Source organism: Muscardinus avellanarius (genome assembly GCF_963383645.1).
Source record: "Muscardinus avellanarius genome assembly, chromosome: 15".
NCBI classification, from domain to species: domain Eukaryota; kingdom Metazoa; phylum Chordata; class Mammalia; order Rodentia; family Gliridae; genus Muscardinus; species Muscardinus avellanarius.
This window is the reverse complement of record NC_137801.1, coordinates 81,674,907-81,693,213: the sequence shown is the minus strand read 5'-3', so window position 1 is coordinate 81,693,213 and position 18,307 is coordinate 81,674,907. Positions and strand designations below refer to the sequence as shown.

At 43.5% G+C, this 18,307-nt stretch overlaps 1 protein-coding gene across 1 annotated transcript in view; it reads left to right on the top strand.

Moving 5' to 3' along the window:
* The window catches only part of MRPS9 (mitochondrial ribosomal protein S9), a gene marked incomplete at both ends in the record, with an annotated part of 57,275 nt that extends 42,014 nt beyond the window's left edge, over nt 1–15,261 (top strand). The window contains 6 exons of the mRNA XM_080711735.1: nt 4,528–4,613; nt 5,570–5,645; nt 8,459–8,627; nt 9,523–9,631; nt 13,971–14,140; nt 15,170–15,261. Of these exons, the coding sequence (XP_080567861.1) occupies nt 4,528–4,613; nt 5,570–5,645; nt 8,459–8,627; nt 9,523–9,631; nt 13,971–14,140; nt 15,170–15,261 (702 nt within the window). The remainder of the gene's footprint in view (nt 1–4,527; nt 4,614–5,569; nt 5,646–8,458; nt 8,628–9,522; nt 9,632–13,970; nt 14,141–15,169) is intronic.
* Nucleotides 15,262–18,307: the final 3,046 nt, after the last annotated feature.

The window sequence follows — 18,307 nt, the reverse complement described above, 5'->3', positions numbered from 1 at the left end:
GGAAGGACTTGCTGGGCTCAAATGCTTTAGATCTTTGTGGTCTTGTGGCGAATATTTTAAACTCAGATGTAGTGTTGTTACCCTTAAAATAGAATTAAAATACTGACCCTTTTCATACTGAGCTACTGCAAAATAACTGTTTTACAGCTATGTTAAGTGGTTATTTTTAAAAAGCTACAGGCTAGTGCTAAAGTATATCTGCATGCTGTTTTAAGACTTCTTGACAGCAGGAGTTAATTCTGTAATAAATTCAGCAGTAGAAATTGCTGTTCTAGAGGTATCTTTAATGTACATTTTTCTCACATATGAATAATTACCATTGTATATCTTGTGTGCTCCAAGTGTAACAATTAGGAAAATTAATTTTTAAAAAACAGGATTCAACTTTTTATTGCTGCCACTATGTTGATTTTAATCAGATTACTTCTTTTGTAATGCTACAATTGTTGTTATAAAATGTGGCTTTAATTTGAGAAGTAAAAATATATGGTATCTGAGTCATCATCACTCCTGGCTTTGCACGTCCTCAGAGTCCTTTTTCAAGTGACCTATATACGAGACTGCTTCCTTCTCATGGTGAAAGCGTTACGTGATGTTTAAACTGTACTGCATATTGTATTCACAAAGGAATCCGGGATCTATGGTAGAAGCATGTCGCTTGGAACTTGGAGCACAGAGCAGAAACCTCTCTGAATTACATGTCTATTTATTGCACTTGATTTGCCTAGGGCAGTGGCCAAAAACTTGAGATGGCTGTTATTAAAGAAATAGACACTCTGCGATTTTAGCAAACACAGATTGTAAGTTACTGAGCTAGTGTCAAAGATGGCAGTTATTATTAGTTTGTTACTATTTCTTTTGTGCGCCAAAATACGGTCGACTTCCCATGGCATTCCCCCACCATGAAAGTGTGACTTGTTTGCCCTTTCTAAAATTGGAATTTTCACATGGTTAATATCACCACAACAGATTTTTAGAAGGATACTAAAAATCATACCGCTCGTGCTCTCAGAAGGGTTCGGTTTAAGCACTTCTTTTCTGCTACCTGAGCATCTGGTATTTTCAAATTAGGCACCTTCTAAATTTGACTCATACATTATGGAAATCTGATGACACAAGGGGTGGATAGGCTTGCTTTGATTTTATGAAATATTAATCATAGCTGTGATTAATGATTCAGCATTTCACATCTGGGTTATTCCTGTCATATTTGAAAATTACACTATTAAATACAGTATATAAACTTGGTGTAGGTGGGGTCAGTCCAATTCTCTAGTGTCCCTTAAAAATTAAGCGGAAACTTAACAATGTACCAGAAGCTCCCAGTGATAATCCATGATGTTGACAGTTCCTGGCACATTTTATACCCTCAAGGACTTTTTGATGTAAATTAGAGCACATCTCTTTGAGGAGTTGAAGCTGTAGACTGTAGTTTCAGAGAACTGTTGTTTCTAACTAACCAAGGTAGAATCTCAAAAGTGGACTTATTAGCAGAAGAGAAAGAATAAAGAAAAATGGTCCACCTGTAAAATTATTTAGATTATATGGCTCCTAAAAGCCATGCCTCACTCCTTTGCCATTCAGCAGTATAAACATACGTGTTCTTACTTAAAGGAGCGTACAGAGCGGGCAGTGTGGCTCGGTGGTGGAGGTGTGCTTATTAGCATGTGTGAGGCACTGGGTTACATCCCAGCACCACACTTCCCCAAAGACAAAGTGCATTAATGAGCATTATGTAATTTTTTGGATTATAGCTATCAAGTTGTAAGCAGTTGCCTTAAATAAGTGGATATTTGCCATGTTTGAAATTTGATATGTACTTTTCATGGATTGTTCTTATCCTCTTCCAAATTTTTTCGGATTATTTTACTTATATCATTTATAAACTACTATGAACAGAAATATAATACATTAAGAACATGACATAGTGAAAGAATATTCTGAGAAAAATATGAATAAAGTGAAAACTGCTTCAACGTGATTGGAAAGTGAAGATGGGCTTAGCAGCCTAAACTCGGCCTGGAAGCATGCCTAACGAGGAAGGTGCGTTGTTGTTGTTGTTACTGCAGTTGCCACGGTTAGTCCAAAAAATTCAAGAAACCTTTTCAAGCAGAAGAGCACGTCCTGCAACTGGTGGTGGTCTCCAAGTTCATATAGCCGTAGGTAGACTTGAGAGCCAGACTGTCTTTGGGCTCTGCACTGTCCGACTCAGGACTGTGGACCGGGCAGCTCTGAGGCCTGCTGCCATTCCCCTACTGGAGCACCCCGTCGCCTGGCTGTGGCCAGCCTGCCAGCAGACCATGCCAGGCACGCCGTAACAAGATGTTTGCCTGTGTCTGTCCACTTCCCTGCGAGTGGGAAGGATCCCATTTGTGAGAATTTACCTGTTCAGAGCATTTGTGAATTGCCTTTTAGAAAGAGAGGCACATAGAAAAATTACTGATATGCTATCCAATGGAAATAACAACATATGATCTTAATCTTTGAAAATAAATTAGGGGGTTGGATATGGTGGTACAAGCCTGTAATTCTAGTACTTGGGAGACTGAGACAGGAGTGCAGATTAGAGGGCAACCTATAGGACTCTGTTTCAGAAATAAAGGGCTGAGGGTATATGGGGGTATAACTCAGAGGTAGACTGCATCTGCCATCCTTCCCTAGTAACAGCCCCCCCACACACACACACGTTAGGGACTGAGGTTGTAACTCAGTGGTAAAACACCTGCTCAGTATGCATGAAGCCCCGGGTTCAGTTCCCAGCATCACACACATATACACACACATTAAAAAAGAGAGAGAGAGCTAAAGCTACTCCAGGCACAGTCAACAAGGCCTTCCAGTTTTGGGGAAACAAATTATAAAATTTCATTCCAAGTTGAGTAACAGGTACATGTTCTAATGTGCATGGTTCACCTAAGCGAGTTCTTGCTCTCCTCCAGGTAGCAGTGGTTTTTTGTTTGTTTGGTTCTAGATTTTCATATATATTCCTCTGCTGCTCTAGCTGACAGGTTTATGCCTGGGAAGTGGTTGTAGGCAGTGTACGTCCTTCCTCTGGGCACTAGGATTGAGGCAACTCCGTTTGTCCCTTTGCTGTTGTGTTAAACTGGACTCCAGGGTTCCTAACTTGAGTGACATCACTGGGTGGCTCGCTGGCCCCGCCCAGGGACTCCTCTTCACAAGTCTGCCTGAGGCCTGGGAATGTGCCTCCTCGCCTGGCCAGCCCACCCATGCCATCTCCCCCTCTCTACTGCCACTGCTGGGCACGGTACCTTTAGCAGTTCTGAGCCGGAAGGCTGTGCTCGGTTTGAGAAGCGTGTGTCCACTCTTAAGTCTAGCTCACCTCACCCCCCACCCGTTTTGTAGCTTCTAAGTGCAGCTTTTTTTCTACTTCTTTTCTCTTTTGAACTCTGAATTAGTCTCCCATGCCAAAGGAAAGACCTTATTCACAGGGTTGCCCACCAAGTAGAGCCTCAGCTTTTCTCGCCTCCATTTATGTTGCAGAAATGCAAAGGCAGCCTTTATGGTTTCCTTTCTTTGTACATTCTTTTTTTCTCAGCGAGAGAAATGGATTCTCAAAAAAGAGACTGGAAAATGAAGATAGTACCAAAATGCAAGGCCCGGGTAATATGATGACAGTGGCAAAGACATCTTAGAACAAACTCAGCGACATGATGTCCTGTGGCAGTCGAATTAGAGCCCACAAGCAGGTGCACCCAACAGTTGAAATCATTAAAACCATTGGATACATAGATTGACATCTCTCTCAGGAATGGGTTGTGTCTTCTGACAGTAGGTAATGGCGGTGGGAGCTAGCCTATTAACAACAAAAAGGCATGTTGTTGTTTCCAGCTCATCTCTCCACCCCCATGCTGGGATGGAACCTAGCGCCTTGCATATACTAGGCAAGCGGTCTACCCTTTGTCAAAAATCAGCTGGCTCAAGTGAGAACTTGCATCTGTATTTTTTGGTCTGTTCCCTTGGTCTTTGTGTCTGCTTTCACGCCAGTACCATGCGTCAAACTAAGTGTTTATCAAAATGATGAGCTGTCACTGATGATGAATTTCAGAATGGTGAACTCTCTTCATTAGATGTTAGTATGGTAGGTTACACGTAACTTACAAACTACTAAATACTAAGATAATTGGGTGTGAGTCCTCAAGAAATTTGTTTGCTCAGTTTTTATCCTGTTGGTGAAACTAAGGAAAGTAAATTGTCTACAGGATCTTTCTTATCATTTAACCACATCTCCACTTAAGTAGAGTTGCAAGATTTTTAGTTATTTCTACATCAGTCAGAGCGCGCGGTGCTGTGATATATGATACCAAGTTCTCACTGAAATTATTCTACCTTCCTTGAGTTTGGATGAAAAATAGTTTTATTAAGAAACATTTTGTTTTATTTACACTACATCTAGCCTGAGGAAGTCACATTAAAATAAGAAGTACTTGCAGTGAAAAAAATACAAAAAATATCATAAGTAGTAATATATTATCTCTCAAGTTAGCATGTATGTTTTATTTGCCCTAGGAAGTATATGGAAAGGTGCTCCAGGCAGAAAAACATCAAGATCAGCTACGAGCCAGAGGTTTGCTCCCAGAAAATACTGAGATCAAGTAAGTTTTTGTCTCTAATTATGACAACTGTGAATTTTGAACTCTAACATACACCACTTATTGGCATGCCTGAAGCCTAAAGTTTAGGATTCCAAATTATAGTTTTGTTTAGGAAGAAGTAAATATTGAGGTTATTTTGTTACTTTAATCTACATTTGTGTATTAAATGGTATTTAATTACTACATTTAGATTTGATTCCATGTATGGGGGTAGGTACTGGGAGTTGTACCCAGTGGTATCTTACCTCTAAGCCATACCCCCAGCCCAGTTTTATTTTTTATGTTGAAACAGGGCTCCACAAAGTTGCTAAAGCTGGTCTCGAACCTCCTAAGTGACTGGGGTTACAAATGTGTGCCATCACGCCTGACTTTCCTTTGAATTTTAATTACCTAGTGGCATATTTACTCAACATCTGTATGCTTTAAGTTTTGTGGGTTTTTTTTTTAATATACAAACCTCAAAATTTTATGTTTCCATTCGGCAAATAGTTGAAAGATTAGATCCTTCAACCTACACGACCATTGTAAAGTTTGGGTCTGCTATCTCGTTTGTATTTCTTATTGTGCGGAAAACACAGATGTCTGAACACACCTTGTTTGAGCAGTAAATATGTTCTTGTTCCCTTATTTGGACTGTGTTACTACTTCTGCCCACTGAAAGGTTAGCTTTGTATCCATAATATCATCAAAGTAAATTTTACAGACACAGTTTTAATCTTTAAGAAATCTGGTGGCTTTTAGATGAGTTCCAGAGTGCTGGAGTTAGTGTCTTTTCCAAAGTAGATTGAGAACATGGAATAATATTTCTCAAAAAGGGTCTACTTGGATGAAAGTACTCATATACAATATGAAGTTTTTTTTCCAAATTGTGAACCACTACTGTATGTGAGATCTTTTGTGATATAACACTAATTGCATGGTTAATTAAAAAGAGAATATATGTGATATTTTAACAGAGACCTGATTGGCAGCAGATGGCTGATTAAGGAGGAACTAGAAGACATGTTAGTGGAAAAACTGTCAGATCACGATGTGAGTAATTAATCTTTTTAATTTAAGGGGACCTGTGTCTTAGAATGCAGACAATTGCTGCATTACGTATCCTAATAGTGATGTTCCTTAGAGGCAGGTGTTCCTTGGACAAGCTTCCTTTTTTTAAAATGCATTTCTTGTTGATTGCTGCTGTGGGAGGAGGACCCCCGATTTCAGGAAAGGGACATGTCCAGTCTCCGGGTCCTCCTCTTACAAGTGCCCGCATGTCCTCTGCCCGTTGTTTAGGGAAGTGCAGCAGATGTGTTTTTGTCTGCTTCAGTGAGGCCAGTAGCTCATTTTACAAGGTCAGGATGAGAACAAGGAGCCGATACAGGTTAAGTAGAAAAGGGAGCGCGGCAGGTGCGGCTTGCAGTTCCCTGGCTTAGCTTGTGTGCTGTTTCTGTAAGGTCAGGGTTTTCCATCTCAGGCTCTGCAGACCACCTGTGTCAGTCACGTGGAATGCTCTGTGCAAACTTGCCGCGCCCCAGGCCTCACCCAGACCCCGTGCAGCAGCCTTGGGAGTCACTCGGGAATCCAGCCTCCTAGACTCCACAGGCGAATCTTAGGCCAAACTGTCACGTTTATGAGCCCTGTCAAGGCCTGAGTTGTACTCTTGTTTTGTGAAGTGTTCTACTATAGCCCAGCATTATCAGAGGAGGTTGGCATTTTAAATATTTTGGTGCTCTAAATTTAGAACTCTCAAGCTGGGCGTGGTGGCGCACGCTTATAATCCCAGCATTTGGGAGGCTGAGACCAGAGGATTATGGTGCGCGGAAAGCCTCAGGTACTTAGTGAGGCCCTCTGCAACTCAGTGAGACCCTGTTTCAAAATAAAGGATAAAAAGTAGGGCTAGAGGCGTAGCTCAGAGGTAGAATGCCCCTGGGTTCCATCCCCAGTGCTGGAAAGAAAGACAAGAGAGGGAAGGGAGGGAGGGAGAGGGGGAGGGAGGGGAAGAGAGAGAGAGAGAGAGAGAGGGAGGGAGGGAGAGAGAGGGGAAGAAAGAGAGAAAGAAAGAAAGAAAAAAAGAAAGAAAGAAAGAAAGAAAGAAAGAAAGAAAGAAAGAGAAAGAAAAAAAGAAGAAAATCGGGCTGGAAGGTGTAGCTCAGAGGTAGAATACCCGAGTTCAATCCCCAGCACCACAAAAAAATTAAAAAAAAAGAACTCTCTTAGGTCCGAGCGAGCAGAGATACATTCACACGTCTTCCCAAGGATTCTTTTCTTCATGTGAGTGGCTGACGCCGTCAGTGCTTTGTCACCACATAGGTCTTAGGTTGTATATTTCCACTGCTCTTTTTCTCCTTTAACATATTGGAGAAATTAATGCTTTGGAAAAGTTGCAGTTTGCTTAAACAAGGTGTCAGGCCTTTGGTTAGCAGTGGGTCTGGACTTGATTTCCAGTATCCTGACTGTCGGTTTTGCTGTCCTTGAGTCAAGCTGAAGCACTCTGCTTCTTCACTGAGCACCTCTTCCCACCCTTCCCTTTGTTTTCTAGTTGCTTTGATGTTCACACCTCAGTTCTGTTTTTTGTTTTGGAAATATCCTAAGGACTTTAATATAGACATGCACCCATGAAAACAAGTTGTATTTGATGACCCTTTATACTTCTGGTGTACTGAATATCAGAAAACATCCTAAAGTTTGAGAGCAAGTTGGGGAGGTGGGAGTAGTCAGTGGTTTCCTGACCCCTTCACCTGGTTCACAAGCAAGGCTGTGTTGTACTCATAGTGACCCTAAGCAGTTTCAAAAATAGTGACAGAGTGTGCAAGACGGACTTGAGAGCAGCTGAGAACAAAGGGTGCGGTGCGCGGGCAGGCGGGGACTGGAGGACGGGCAGGAGCTGTCAGCCCAGGCCAGGAGGAGGCCCAGCGTGTGCACCCCGAGCTGGAACCCGCCTTCACTTGTATGTTACACCAAGGGAAGCTGTGTCTGACAGTGTTCTTTTAATATTAATCTTACTGATGAGATTCTTAAATATTTCAAATTGTTATTGGCACTATAAGGACAAGCGGCAAGAGGATTGAGTATGATTTTTAGGGTTGGCTAAAAAAAAATAAGATCAAAAACTGGATTTCACAATCCTTATTAACTAAGAGTCTTAAGTATTAGTTGTTTCCTTCTCCATAAACACTTTAGAATGATTATTCTGGCTTCTAATTTTAAGGGGTTAATACCAAGTTGTTTACTTTCTAATCACATGTTCAAGAACTATTAAAAAAAATGCACAGAGTAGCAAGGATAATTTACTTCAAGAGGTTGCCCTTTAAGTCAAGTATCTCTTGAATTTTTAAATAGCTTGATTGTTCGGTTTTAAAGGAAATCATAAACATTAAAGTAACACAGCTTGAACAGCCAAAAATATATTTGCCAAATGTATTATGAAATATAATTTAAGAGGTACATTTTCTCAAAATCAAACTCTTCCCATCTTACCATACATAACTTAGTAGAAATTATTTCTAATGCTCCTTTTGATACAGGTTTAATAAAAGTGGAAATTACACTTGAAGATCATCTAAATATATTTTTGAGAATGAATTTAAATCTCAATCTCATAATCATGATCCAGAGAAATTGATTTTCCTTTGAATGATAAGTCTCTTTGTTTCTCAGAAGAAAAGATTTAGCCCCAGAGATACACAGGGAAAGGGGTGCATCTGCGTGCTGTTTTAAAAGCAGCATGAAGAAGCAGAAGTGTCATCCTGTCAAGATTCATCAAGAAAAGCAACATTGGAAAGATCAAGTATATAAAAATAGAAAAATCTTAGCAAATGCAATTACACTTGCATCTTCTAATGAATTTTTATTGTCTGCAGTATATGCATTTCATTCAGCTGCTGGAAAAGTTACTGACATTGCAGTATGGTCCTACTGAGGAAGAATTTATACAGAAGTTCCGCAGAAGTGTAACTGTTCAATCAAAAAAACAGCAGATTGAACCCGTGCAGTATGACGAAAAAGGAATGGCCTTCAGTGCAAGTGAAGGTAATGCCTGCCGCGGGGAGAGTAAGCTCTGTGAAGACTCAGGAGCCGCCGTTGTTTTCAGTTTGCTGTTGCCTCCGCTGTCCCTTTAATTTGACTTGATTTCTTTATTTGTGCTATTGCTACATTAGATTTCCTAATTTTAAGACTCTGTGGTGGTTTTCAAAAGTTGAACCTTACAGTGTCCTGAGAAAAGAGGTGGATGCACACCTGTGCAAACCTACGAATGTTTTTTTCACGTGCTAAGTGGGTAGAATCAATAAATTATTTATAATAAGGGTTTATTCTCAAAAACTAAAAATGCGCAGTGAATCGGCATGTCAGATGTGAAAACTGTACCATGAAAACTTGAGACCTTCAACTCATGTTTTTGTTGTACGTGTAGAGGCATTTGACATGGTCCATCTTAAGAACTGACCTGTTAAGTGCTACATTTGCACTTAATATTTTAACATCATTTCTTTGAGTTTTTAAAGCAATACGACGTTTCCTAAGGATTCCTTTCATTTTTACTAATTATGTTTCATCCTACTGTTTACATATTTTAAAAATTATTCTATTAAGTATATGCTTATTGGTTACAAAAGAACACTATTTAAATTGAGGGTTTTAAAGATAAATCAAGTGAATCTGAATGACTGTTTGCTGCTGAAATTAACTTAAAATATTACAGTGTTCCTAAAATGGAGCTGAAGTATAAAACTCCCCCCACAGTGAGCTTTAGCTCAGCAGCTGTATTGTACTTTAGTGTCTTTAGTTTATTTTAAGAGTTACAGAACTTTCCTAAATACTCTATCTCGTATTGTTATTCTGGGAAAGCTTATTTTAATATAGTTTTACCTGTCTCACAGTACAGGTTTTTAAGATTTTACTTACAGGAACTGTTACTTTTTTAAAGGTAGGAGAAAGACTGCAAAAGCAGAAGCCATTGTTTATGAGCACGGAGGTGGAGAAATAAAAGTGAATGGAGTCGATTATCTGCTTTACTTTCCGGTCCTACAGGACAGGTTTGGTTTCAGTTTGACTTCTTGTTTTTGAAGAAAATATTCTTTATGATACATCATAATTAAAGAGGCTTGTGGTTTTCTAATTCTGTTTAACTGTTTCTCTTTACTAATCTATCGAGCCAGCCAAATCAATGCTGTCGCTATTTTTCTACATAGTGGTCCAGATTTTTAAAAAAGCATCTCTCGAAATCCTCATGAATCCTTCCTCCTCCTTTCATCAGATCCTTCTGGAATTTGAGTATCTTTAGATCTTGCAGCCTAGCCCATGGTGCCAAAGTGCAAGAAAGGCAGAGTCCCGCCTTCTCATTTGGGTGGCTGTGCACCAGGCAAAGCAGCGCCATAGCGCAGCCTCGCTCCTGCGATAGGCCAGCCCGGACCAGTGGTGAGGAGGTGTGAGCAGCTGCCAGGCTGTCTCCTGATTGGAAATACCGTGAAACTACTTTATCCTTTTGGGTTTTTTTTTTTTTTCCCCTGTTTAAAGCAGTTTGATTATACCTCTGTTGAGCAAGTAAAGAAATCTGGTACTATTGGATATATTGGATATGAATTTTTTAAATAAACTTATCAGCTTTCCTTAGTTTCCAGTGCTAAGTTCAGCAGTTATCCCATGGAGGGATAGACAATCATCATAAGTAGATATTACAGTTCTTCTGCTCCCCTAAATGCAAGTTGTATACACAGACCTCTCCTTGAGAAAGTTATTTTTCCAGGAGATATTGTCATTCTCCTCCACGAGTATCAGAAGTTCCATATGACTAGCTCCTCCTTCCTAATCTTTCTCCTGTTTCCTGGATGTGCTGTGGTATTTAAGGTCACAAGGGCTGCAGCTCCTGCATCCCGTTTCTCATGTAAGGGAAAGAAGATCATTCTAATGTGCTTGTAAGCTCCTGGGCAGAGTAATTACCTCAGAAAATGTACATTTATTGTATTTGTGCCTGTGTCAAAAGGTAGCCCAATCTAACTCTATTTAATATCAATTAAACTAGTTCTGCCATTATTGTCCCAGGGAAAGGGATGGAGGAGACTCTCGTTTCTCTTAGGAAAAGCAAGAGAGACCCCCTAACACAGGGGATGGTAACTTCAGCACTGGGGCTGCGAGGAGGGATGGCGGTTGACTGATGACCTGTGTGTGTTTAGACGTAACTCCTGAGGAGTTAGCACAAGCCTCATCTATGGCTTGGCCTCACAATTAGACTCTGTCCTTAGGTCTTCTTCCTCCCTTTGGGTTCAGCAAGCATGCGCCGATCTCGTGGGCACTGTGAGGAAATCCGTGCTATTCCTGTCCTCACAGCACATAGGTTGGGAGCCTGCGGTAGTGGGAACGGGCACCCGGGCCTCTCATTAGTGTACGTAGTGGTAGGGGTTTGAGACAGCCACAGACTGGCCTTTGCTTTTGTGAGAACAGCTCAGGTGTCGACAGGGTAGACAGTGACGTCACCACTGACCAACAGGACAGTGGAGCCAGGGCCTGGGCTCTGGGTGCTGGTCCTGGTTCTTAACTTAGACCAAGTGCTTCAAGGTCACTTTTCTAATTAGGAAGAGGGAGTGACCTTGACCTGTAAGATGGCTTCATCAAGGTCAGCTGAACTGCTTATTTCTTTCTGGGGTCCTTTCGTGTGTGTGTGTGTGTGTGTGTGTGTGTGTGTGTGTGTGTGTGCGCGCGCGCGCACGCATATCCATCTATCAACAAAATAAATGTGGTTCTTTTAACATACGATTTCATCTGAGATCCCTGAGAGAGGTGACTTGTGAAATATTTTCCTCTCTATCTATTCATTATAATACTGGAGATTGAACCCACAGGCCCTGTACCACTGAGCTACATCCCCAGCTGGTTTTATTTTGAGACAAGGTCTTATCAAGTGGTCGGGCCTGCCTTAAACTTGGGGTTGTCCTACCTCAGCTTCCCAAGGAGCTGGGATTACAGGTGTGCACCGCCACGCTGAGCTCCAGGGCTCCTTTGTGGGCTGTTTTTGTGCAGACAGCACACTGGTCTTGGGAATGTTGATTATGTTTCCTTCCCAGTGTCATCAGAAATTTTTATTCATTCATTCAAGTTTACAACAAACATATGTATTGCTGTGGGTCTGGTACTCTGAATTATAAAGACTCACAGCCTTTCTGCAAAGGCTTTTATTCTGTTAGGCAATAAAGCACCTCTTAACTGATCACCTCAAAAGAAGTACATTCTTCGCACATCTAACCGAGTAGTACAGAGACGAGGTTAGCACTTTAAGCATTTACTGAAAAACAAGAACATGTATTTAGTGCCAGAGGAGCAGCATTCAGAAGAAATAGAAATCATTTACTTATTTATTTTTTAAATTATGCTGATTATATAACAAAGAACAAAATGAATGTGGTTCTTTAACAGAAGCTTTCTGGCGAGGTCCCTGTGGAGAGCTGCGTGGGGCACTCGCATGGCGTAGGGCTGCTCCGCAGGAGCTGGTCAGCGGTCCAGGGTTGGAAGAGACAGCAGCATAATCATCATTTTCACCTTAGGGCATCTTTTTATTTTTCCACAAACTTCAGTGTTTCTCCAGCTATCCAGAATCTTTTTGATGGTTCTTTCTCATCTTGACCACTCTGAGTCCATTACTCTGATATAAATTACAAAGTCTCTTTTTCTCTAAATTTTGATGTTTGTTCATTTAAGTGTTTGTTAGAGGATCTTAAAGTTTTAGGAATTAAGACCGAGAGTTATTTCAGTTCCCAAGCACATGGATGTCCAAAAGCCTCTCTTATAAATTAGCTTCCTCTGCAAACCTTCTTAGCTGTTGGGTACTTCAGAGCCATCCCTGAAATGCACCTGACAGTCCCATAAGGCTGTCTTCGCTCCAGTTTCCTCACTGAGAGAAAACACAGTGGTAGAATTAGATTATCAGTCTCCAGATTTTCTTTAGTTATGATAATATGGCTACCAGTGGTACTATTTTCTGATAAGCTTTTAGTTTTTACTTGTTTGCTTTGTTGAAGCACTTATTAAAAGGGGCAGTGTAGATAGATAGATTGATTGATTGATTGATTTTGCAGTACTAGAGATGGAACCCAGGGGCATTCTACCTCCAAGCTCTATCCCTAACCCTATTTTTTATTCTTTATTTTGAAACAGGGTCTCACTAAGTTGCAGAGGGCCTCACTAAGTAGCTGAGGCTGGCTGCAAACCGCGGTCCTCCCATCTCAGCCTCCCAAGTCCTGGGATTACAAGTATGTGCCACCACGCCCAGCTAGATTTCTATTTTTTGCTGTAGGAGCCAGGCCATATTTATTAAATAGCTACAGATTCTGTTTGCTCTCGCCATGGGTGTGGCTGGCCCACCTGCTTGCAGTTATTTCTGTCCGTGGAGTGCAAAGTGTAGCACTTGAATGCCCTGCCATAACCATTTCTTAGCTTAACTATAAACTATTTTAAGTCTGAATAGTTTCCATGTCAGACAAAGAAAGCAGATGTAATATAAATAGACTTTCCTAAATAAAAATTCTGGAGTGGGGGTAAAGCCAGCTCCGTGACAGAGAAGTTGCCTGGCATGCACAAGACCCTGGGTTTGATCCCCAGCCCAGTACACACACGTATATAAGCAAACTAAGAAGTTCAGCAGAGATACCGAGGTGAAAGAGCAAAATCAAAGTCTTTGACATAGATGGTGGATAGCAGTGTTCAGCAGGTGCGCGCTGCCGAGCGGTCACAGCCAAGCCACATCTGTCCTGCTGCCCTCCTGTGGTGCGTCCTCGGGGCCACCCGAGCCCCACTGCCCGACGGGGCAGTCGGAACTGCAGCTGCCAGCTTGGAGAGCGGTGATCTGAACATAGGCTTTCTGGGCTTTTCTTTTCTTTTTTTGTGGAAGGAGTATTAAATATAATTCTAGTTACTTCAACAAGTAATCTTATCATGATGAGCATTATATGTCTTGTTTAGTAAGTCCAAATGGCATTTGATAATTGCTTTGGAAGACCTACTAATTTAATATGATCATTGAATCTAGAGGTGGTATGCTCAATGATTAATGGCGTTCCCCAGCTTTAAGATTTTATGAGATTATTTACAGGCTTGCAAAGATCTGATGAGACAAAAAGAATCAATAAATGGTGTATTGCTATACTCTTTATGTCATATGCTTTGCTGTATGCAAGAAAAAGGTAGAAACCTTACAACCCTAAGCAAAGCAGTGTGTCAGAAGAATCAGTGTTCCTGTGTCTCAGCGTAATGAGTTGATGGGGAAGTGTGAAGAGTGTGACCTTGGCGTGCCTCGTGTGGTTTTTATAAATATTCAGAATGCCCAGTGTATGGAATCATGTATCTTTGTAGTAGACTAACTGCGTGCATTTGCGGTGTCCGTAGAGAACAGCTGATGTTCCCGTTCCACTTCCTGGACCGGCTGGGAAAACACGACGTGACCTGCACAGTGTCGGGGGGCGGGCGGTCCGCACAGGCCGGAGCCGTGCGCCTGGCCGTGGCGAAGGCCCTGTGCAGCTTCGTCTCCGAGGAGGAGGTGGAGTGGATGAGACAAGGTACGTCCAGAGGCCTGGTGTGCCACGTCACCTGTGGGTGTCATCTAGTTAGTGAGAGAATACTCAGCTAAGTGTAATAGTGCAGCTCTACCGGCTGCCGCTCTTATGCTCCAGAACCAGAAGGATTTCAGTAACAATTTAATGACAGTTTACGGTTTTCTTTGCTATCTGGCCATTAAAAGACCCCTAATAAAATACCTGATTCATGTCAGATAATGAGAAGTGCTGGTGCTGAAGGAGTAGACAAAGGGAAATGACGGTGTATTCCCTATGTTTATAAGAGCGTTCCCAGCAGTGTGCCCCTTACTAACATGCCGGGGCTCCAGCCGCTGCTCCCACGCTTCCATTTGGACCATTTGCTAAGAGAAGCTCAGTCACTGCCTGGAAACATAATCACTCCCTATGACTGGGAGAGTGGCAGTTTTCAATTTAAACCGACTTCATTCTTGTAGAGTAAACTGCTTATACTCAGAATACAACTCTAAAACGTGTTGGTTAAGTTCCAAAACAAAATGTCACGGGATCAAACTTCCACAGAAATGATCGTAACACAACAGTTTCTTAAATGTGTTTAGCACGTCCTATTAGACTGTACATTCACGCGTGCTGTTAACACGGTCTGGCTTCCTCATCACCACAGGATGGGCCCTGTGTCTCTACCTCCTGTCTCCATTACACTCTCACCTCTGCTCACAAGCATACGGAGTGAGCACTCACAGCAGACCAGCTGCAGCCTAAGTTGGACACGTTTAAAACCAAAGAGGACGCCATAATTCTCATAGGAAAAAAGAGAAAAACAGACTCAAATAACATCGCTGGTGTTTATCCCAGAAGTTGAAAACATAACCCAGAAGAGGGAAATCAAACAGCCGTTAGGAGGCTTTTACAAGGCAGGTGAATTACCACAGGTCTGGTTGACATCCCCTAGCTTTCTCTGACAACAGTTCCAATAAATGCATGTGTGTTACCTGCTTTTCTGCCGGGCAGTACTTTCCGTGGCTCATAAGGGCGTCTCTCCCTATGCTGCAGCTGGACTACTCACTGCTGATCCCCGTGTCAGAGAACGGAAGAAGCCAGGCCAGGAGGGAGCGCGCAGAAAGTTTACGTGGAAGAAGCGCTGAGGTTTTGCAGAAGAGAGGAGAGGAGAGCTGCGCTCTGTGCCTGCCACACAGGGCAGGGTCAGCGCCTGCTGGCTGCGAGGGCAGAACTGTCCGAGATGGTTTTGATTTGAAAGATGATTTATTTTTACATTTATTTTATCTTAAAAGTTACCATTAAAAAGTAAATAAAATTATATTAGCTTCATTCTGCTACCCTTTCTTCGCTCTTTCAAAAGATGGGCTTAGAAGCATGATTCATAAAGTCTTGGCATATTAGACTTGAAAGGCTCATTTGGTGAAATCTAGTCAAGTTCCCTCATTTTGCAGATGAGAAGGCTCAGTTTCAAAGATTAAGCAACCTACCAGAGCCAGACCATTGCTAATTTAATGCTAGACCTAGACCGGAACTCCTTCGCCGGGTCTGTTGTTTCCCACACGACAGTTGTTACAGCCTGCTTTTGTGGCTGGGAGGTAAGGGTACTGTTCAGGGGAACAAAGTGGGTGAGTGAGCGTCTGGCAGGAGCTCGGGCGAGCTAGAGAGGGCTGGGCTGCCAGGCGGTGAAGCGGACAGCACCAGAGGCAGCCGGAGGCCACCGTGGAGCCTGCTCGCTCACTGGGATGGTGGGAGCGAGAGGCCAACCCGGTTTGGGGCCTATTTCACTTTTCAGGTTTTAAAATCTCTATTGCAGTAGGAGTGTGATGGCCACTGTATGGTATGTGGAGAAGCCATTGCTACAGTGGTGGCCGCCATCCCAAGTAGTCCCCTGTTTGAGGGGGCTACCTGACATCTCCCCTCCTGAAGATCCCGAGAGTCTCATTGCAGTCTCACTGGTCATCCAGGCTCGCTCTCCTGTGACCGCGCCGGCCCGTTTCCCCACAGCCGGTCACCGCTGCTCTTCCCTCTGCTTCCAGGAACTTGACTCTTAGATTCTGAGTGAAGTCCTGTGGTCTTTCTGGGCCTGACTTTCTTCACTTCACATGATGTGAAATGAAATAAGATTCACCCATGTTGTGTCAAATAGCAGACTAAAAGTCCGAATCATCTCAGCCACCGAGGTCTGTGTGTGTGTATTTGCGTGCGTGGTTCAGCTCTCTGTCCTTGTGACACAGCGCCTGGGGCAAACAGCACAAAAGGGGTAAGTGTTGATTTGGGCTCATGGTTTCAGCGGGGCCCTGTGGCTTTGGGCCTAGTGAGGCCCACGTGGCAAAGACCGTGTGGTGGAGCGAAGCCGCTCACCTCCCGGGACCATGAGAAGTGCGGGTCCGGAATAGTAAAGAATGGCGGTGTTGATAGGCCGGGTCCCTCCCTTTCCCCACGGGACCCTGCAGCGGGACAGGAGGTGGAACCCCGGAAGCCAAAAGCGGAGGTGTCGCGAGACTCCAGACATCCCAAGACAGACTCCAGATGCCTCTGGACTCCAGATGTTGCAGAGGGCTGGCCCCAAACCCGGCTACATAAATACCCTCAGTTCCCCTCTGACCGCGTGGCTCTGCTGACTGCGTGGCTCTGCTGACTGCGTGGCTCTGCTGCTCCATCATCGGTCCCTTCTCCCACTGTCGGCAGACCTCGCCCGAAGGTGCCGGATGATTAAAGAGGCCTTTAATGACTTGGTTGGTGTTTGCCTCCTTTGCAACTCCCAACTCAATTTCAGCATTACAGGTGTATTTGTATATTTATAAGAGCATTCTCAGCAGTGGTATTCTTTCTTTTTCTTTTTCTTTTTTTTTCAGGTACTGGGGATGGAACCAGGGACATTCTACCTCCAAGCTACACCCCCACCCCTATTTTTTTAGTCTTTTTTATTTTTTGAAACCGGGTCTCACTGAATTGCAAAGAGTCTCACTAAGTAGCTCAGGCTGTCCGCGAACCACGATTCTCCCGTCTCTGTCTCCCGAATGTTGGGATTACAAGCATGAGCTACCATGCCCAGCAGCAGTGGTATTCTTGGACAGTGTGCCCCTTATGGGCAGAGAAGGGCTGGGGCCAGGGCCAGCATCCCCTCCAGGAGCATGCCCACCACGACCAGCTTCCTCCCTCGGGGCCCCATTGCCTCCCAGGAGCATCCCACCTCCCAGTAGCACCACCGCCTGGGAACCAAACCTTCATACATGGGCCTGTAGGGGACATTTTAAGGTCCAAATCATCATAACATACACCACAGCTTCTCTATTGAACTAGTTTTGGATTCTACTTGGGACCAGCACAGGTGCTGAGGAGGGCCTTGGGTAGAGGGAGCAGGCCCAGAGGCCTCTGAAGGCACCTGGGCTACGAGGGCCGCCACTCAGAAGAGCATGGGGTGGGGTGGCAGGAAAAGCACCTGCCAGAACCCCCAGAGACGGCCAGGGATGGACCCGCCAGAGACGGCCAGGGACGGACCCGCCAGAGACGGCCAGGGACGGACCCCCCAGTGACATCAGGGACTGGCCAAGCCCGGCTCTTTGTATTCTGCCATGGTTGGACCTCAAAACTTTTCCATTTTAATCTTTATGCAATTTTGTGTGGGCTTTTAAAGGGGGGTAAAAAGCAATTGGTGATGGGCTACTTTAAAATCCATTTCAATGCAATTGGTTTAATTAAGTAAAAATACTTCAAGAATTAGACCCTAGGGCTAAGGATATATATAACTCAGTGGCAGGCTGCAAGGCCCAGGATTCCGTCCCCAGCAACACACACACACACACACACACACACACACACAGACACACACACACACACACCATCCATTGTCCTTGATACAGAGAATTGTATACTGCTGATTTCTTCATAACATTTCATATGTCGAGTCGAGTCCTTATATAGCGAAACAACATGATGACGAAAAAGCGCGTCCTATGGATCCTCGGTGGATTTCTCATCGCAAATGAAACGGTAGAAAATGCTTCCTGTGCCTCTGGCTGTATAGCTCGTTCCCTGGTGCCCCCACGGCAGGTTTGGGTCAGTCGTGTCTATTTAGACTCCGTGCAGTCCGAAGGGGAGAAAAGAACAGCAAGAGACAGAGGGAGAAAGGAAGACAGCCAGCCCAGGGCGGACCAGGTGGTGACGAGGCTACCGGGGCAGGACGGGAGG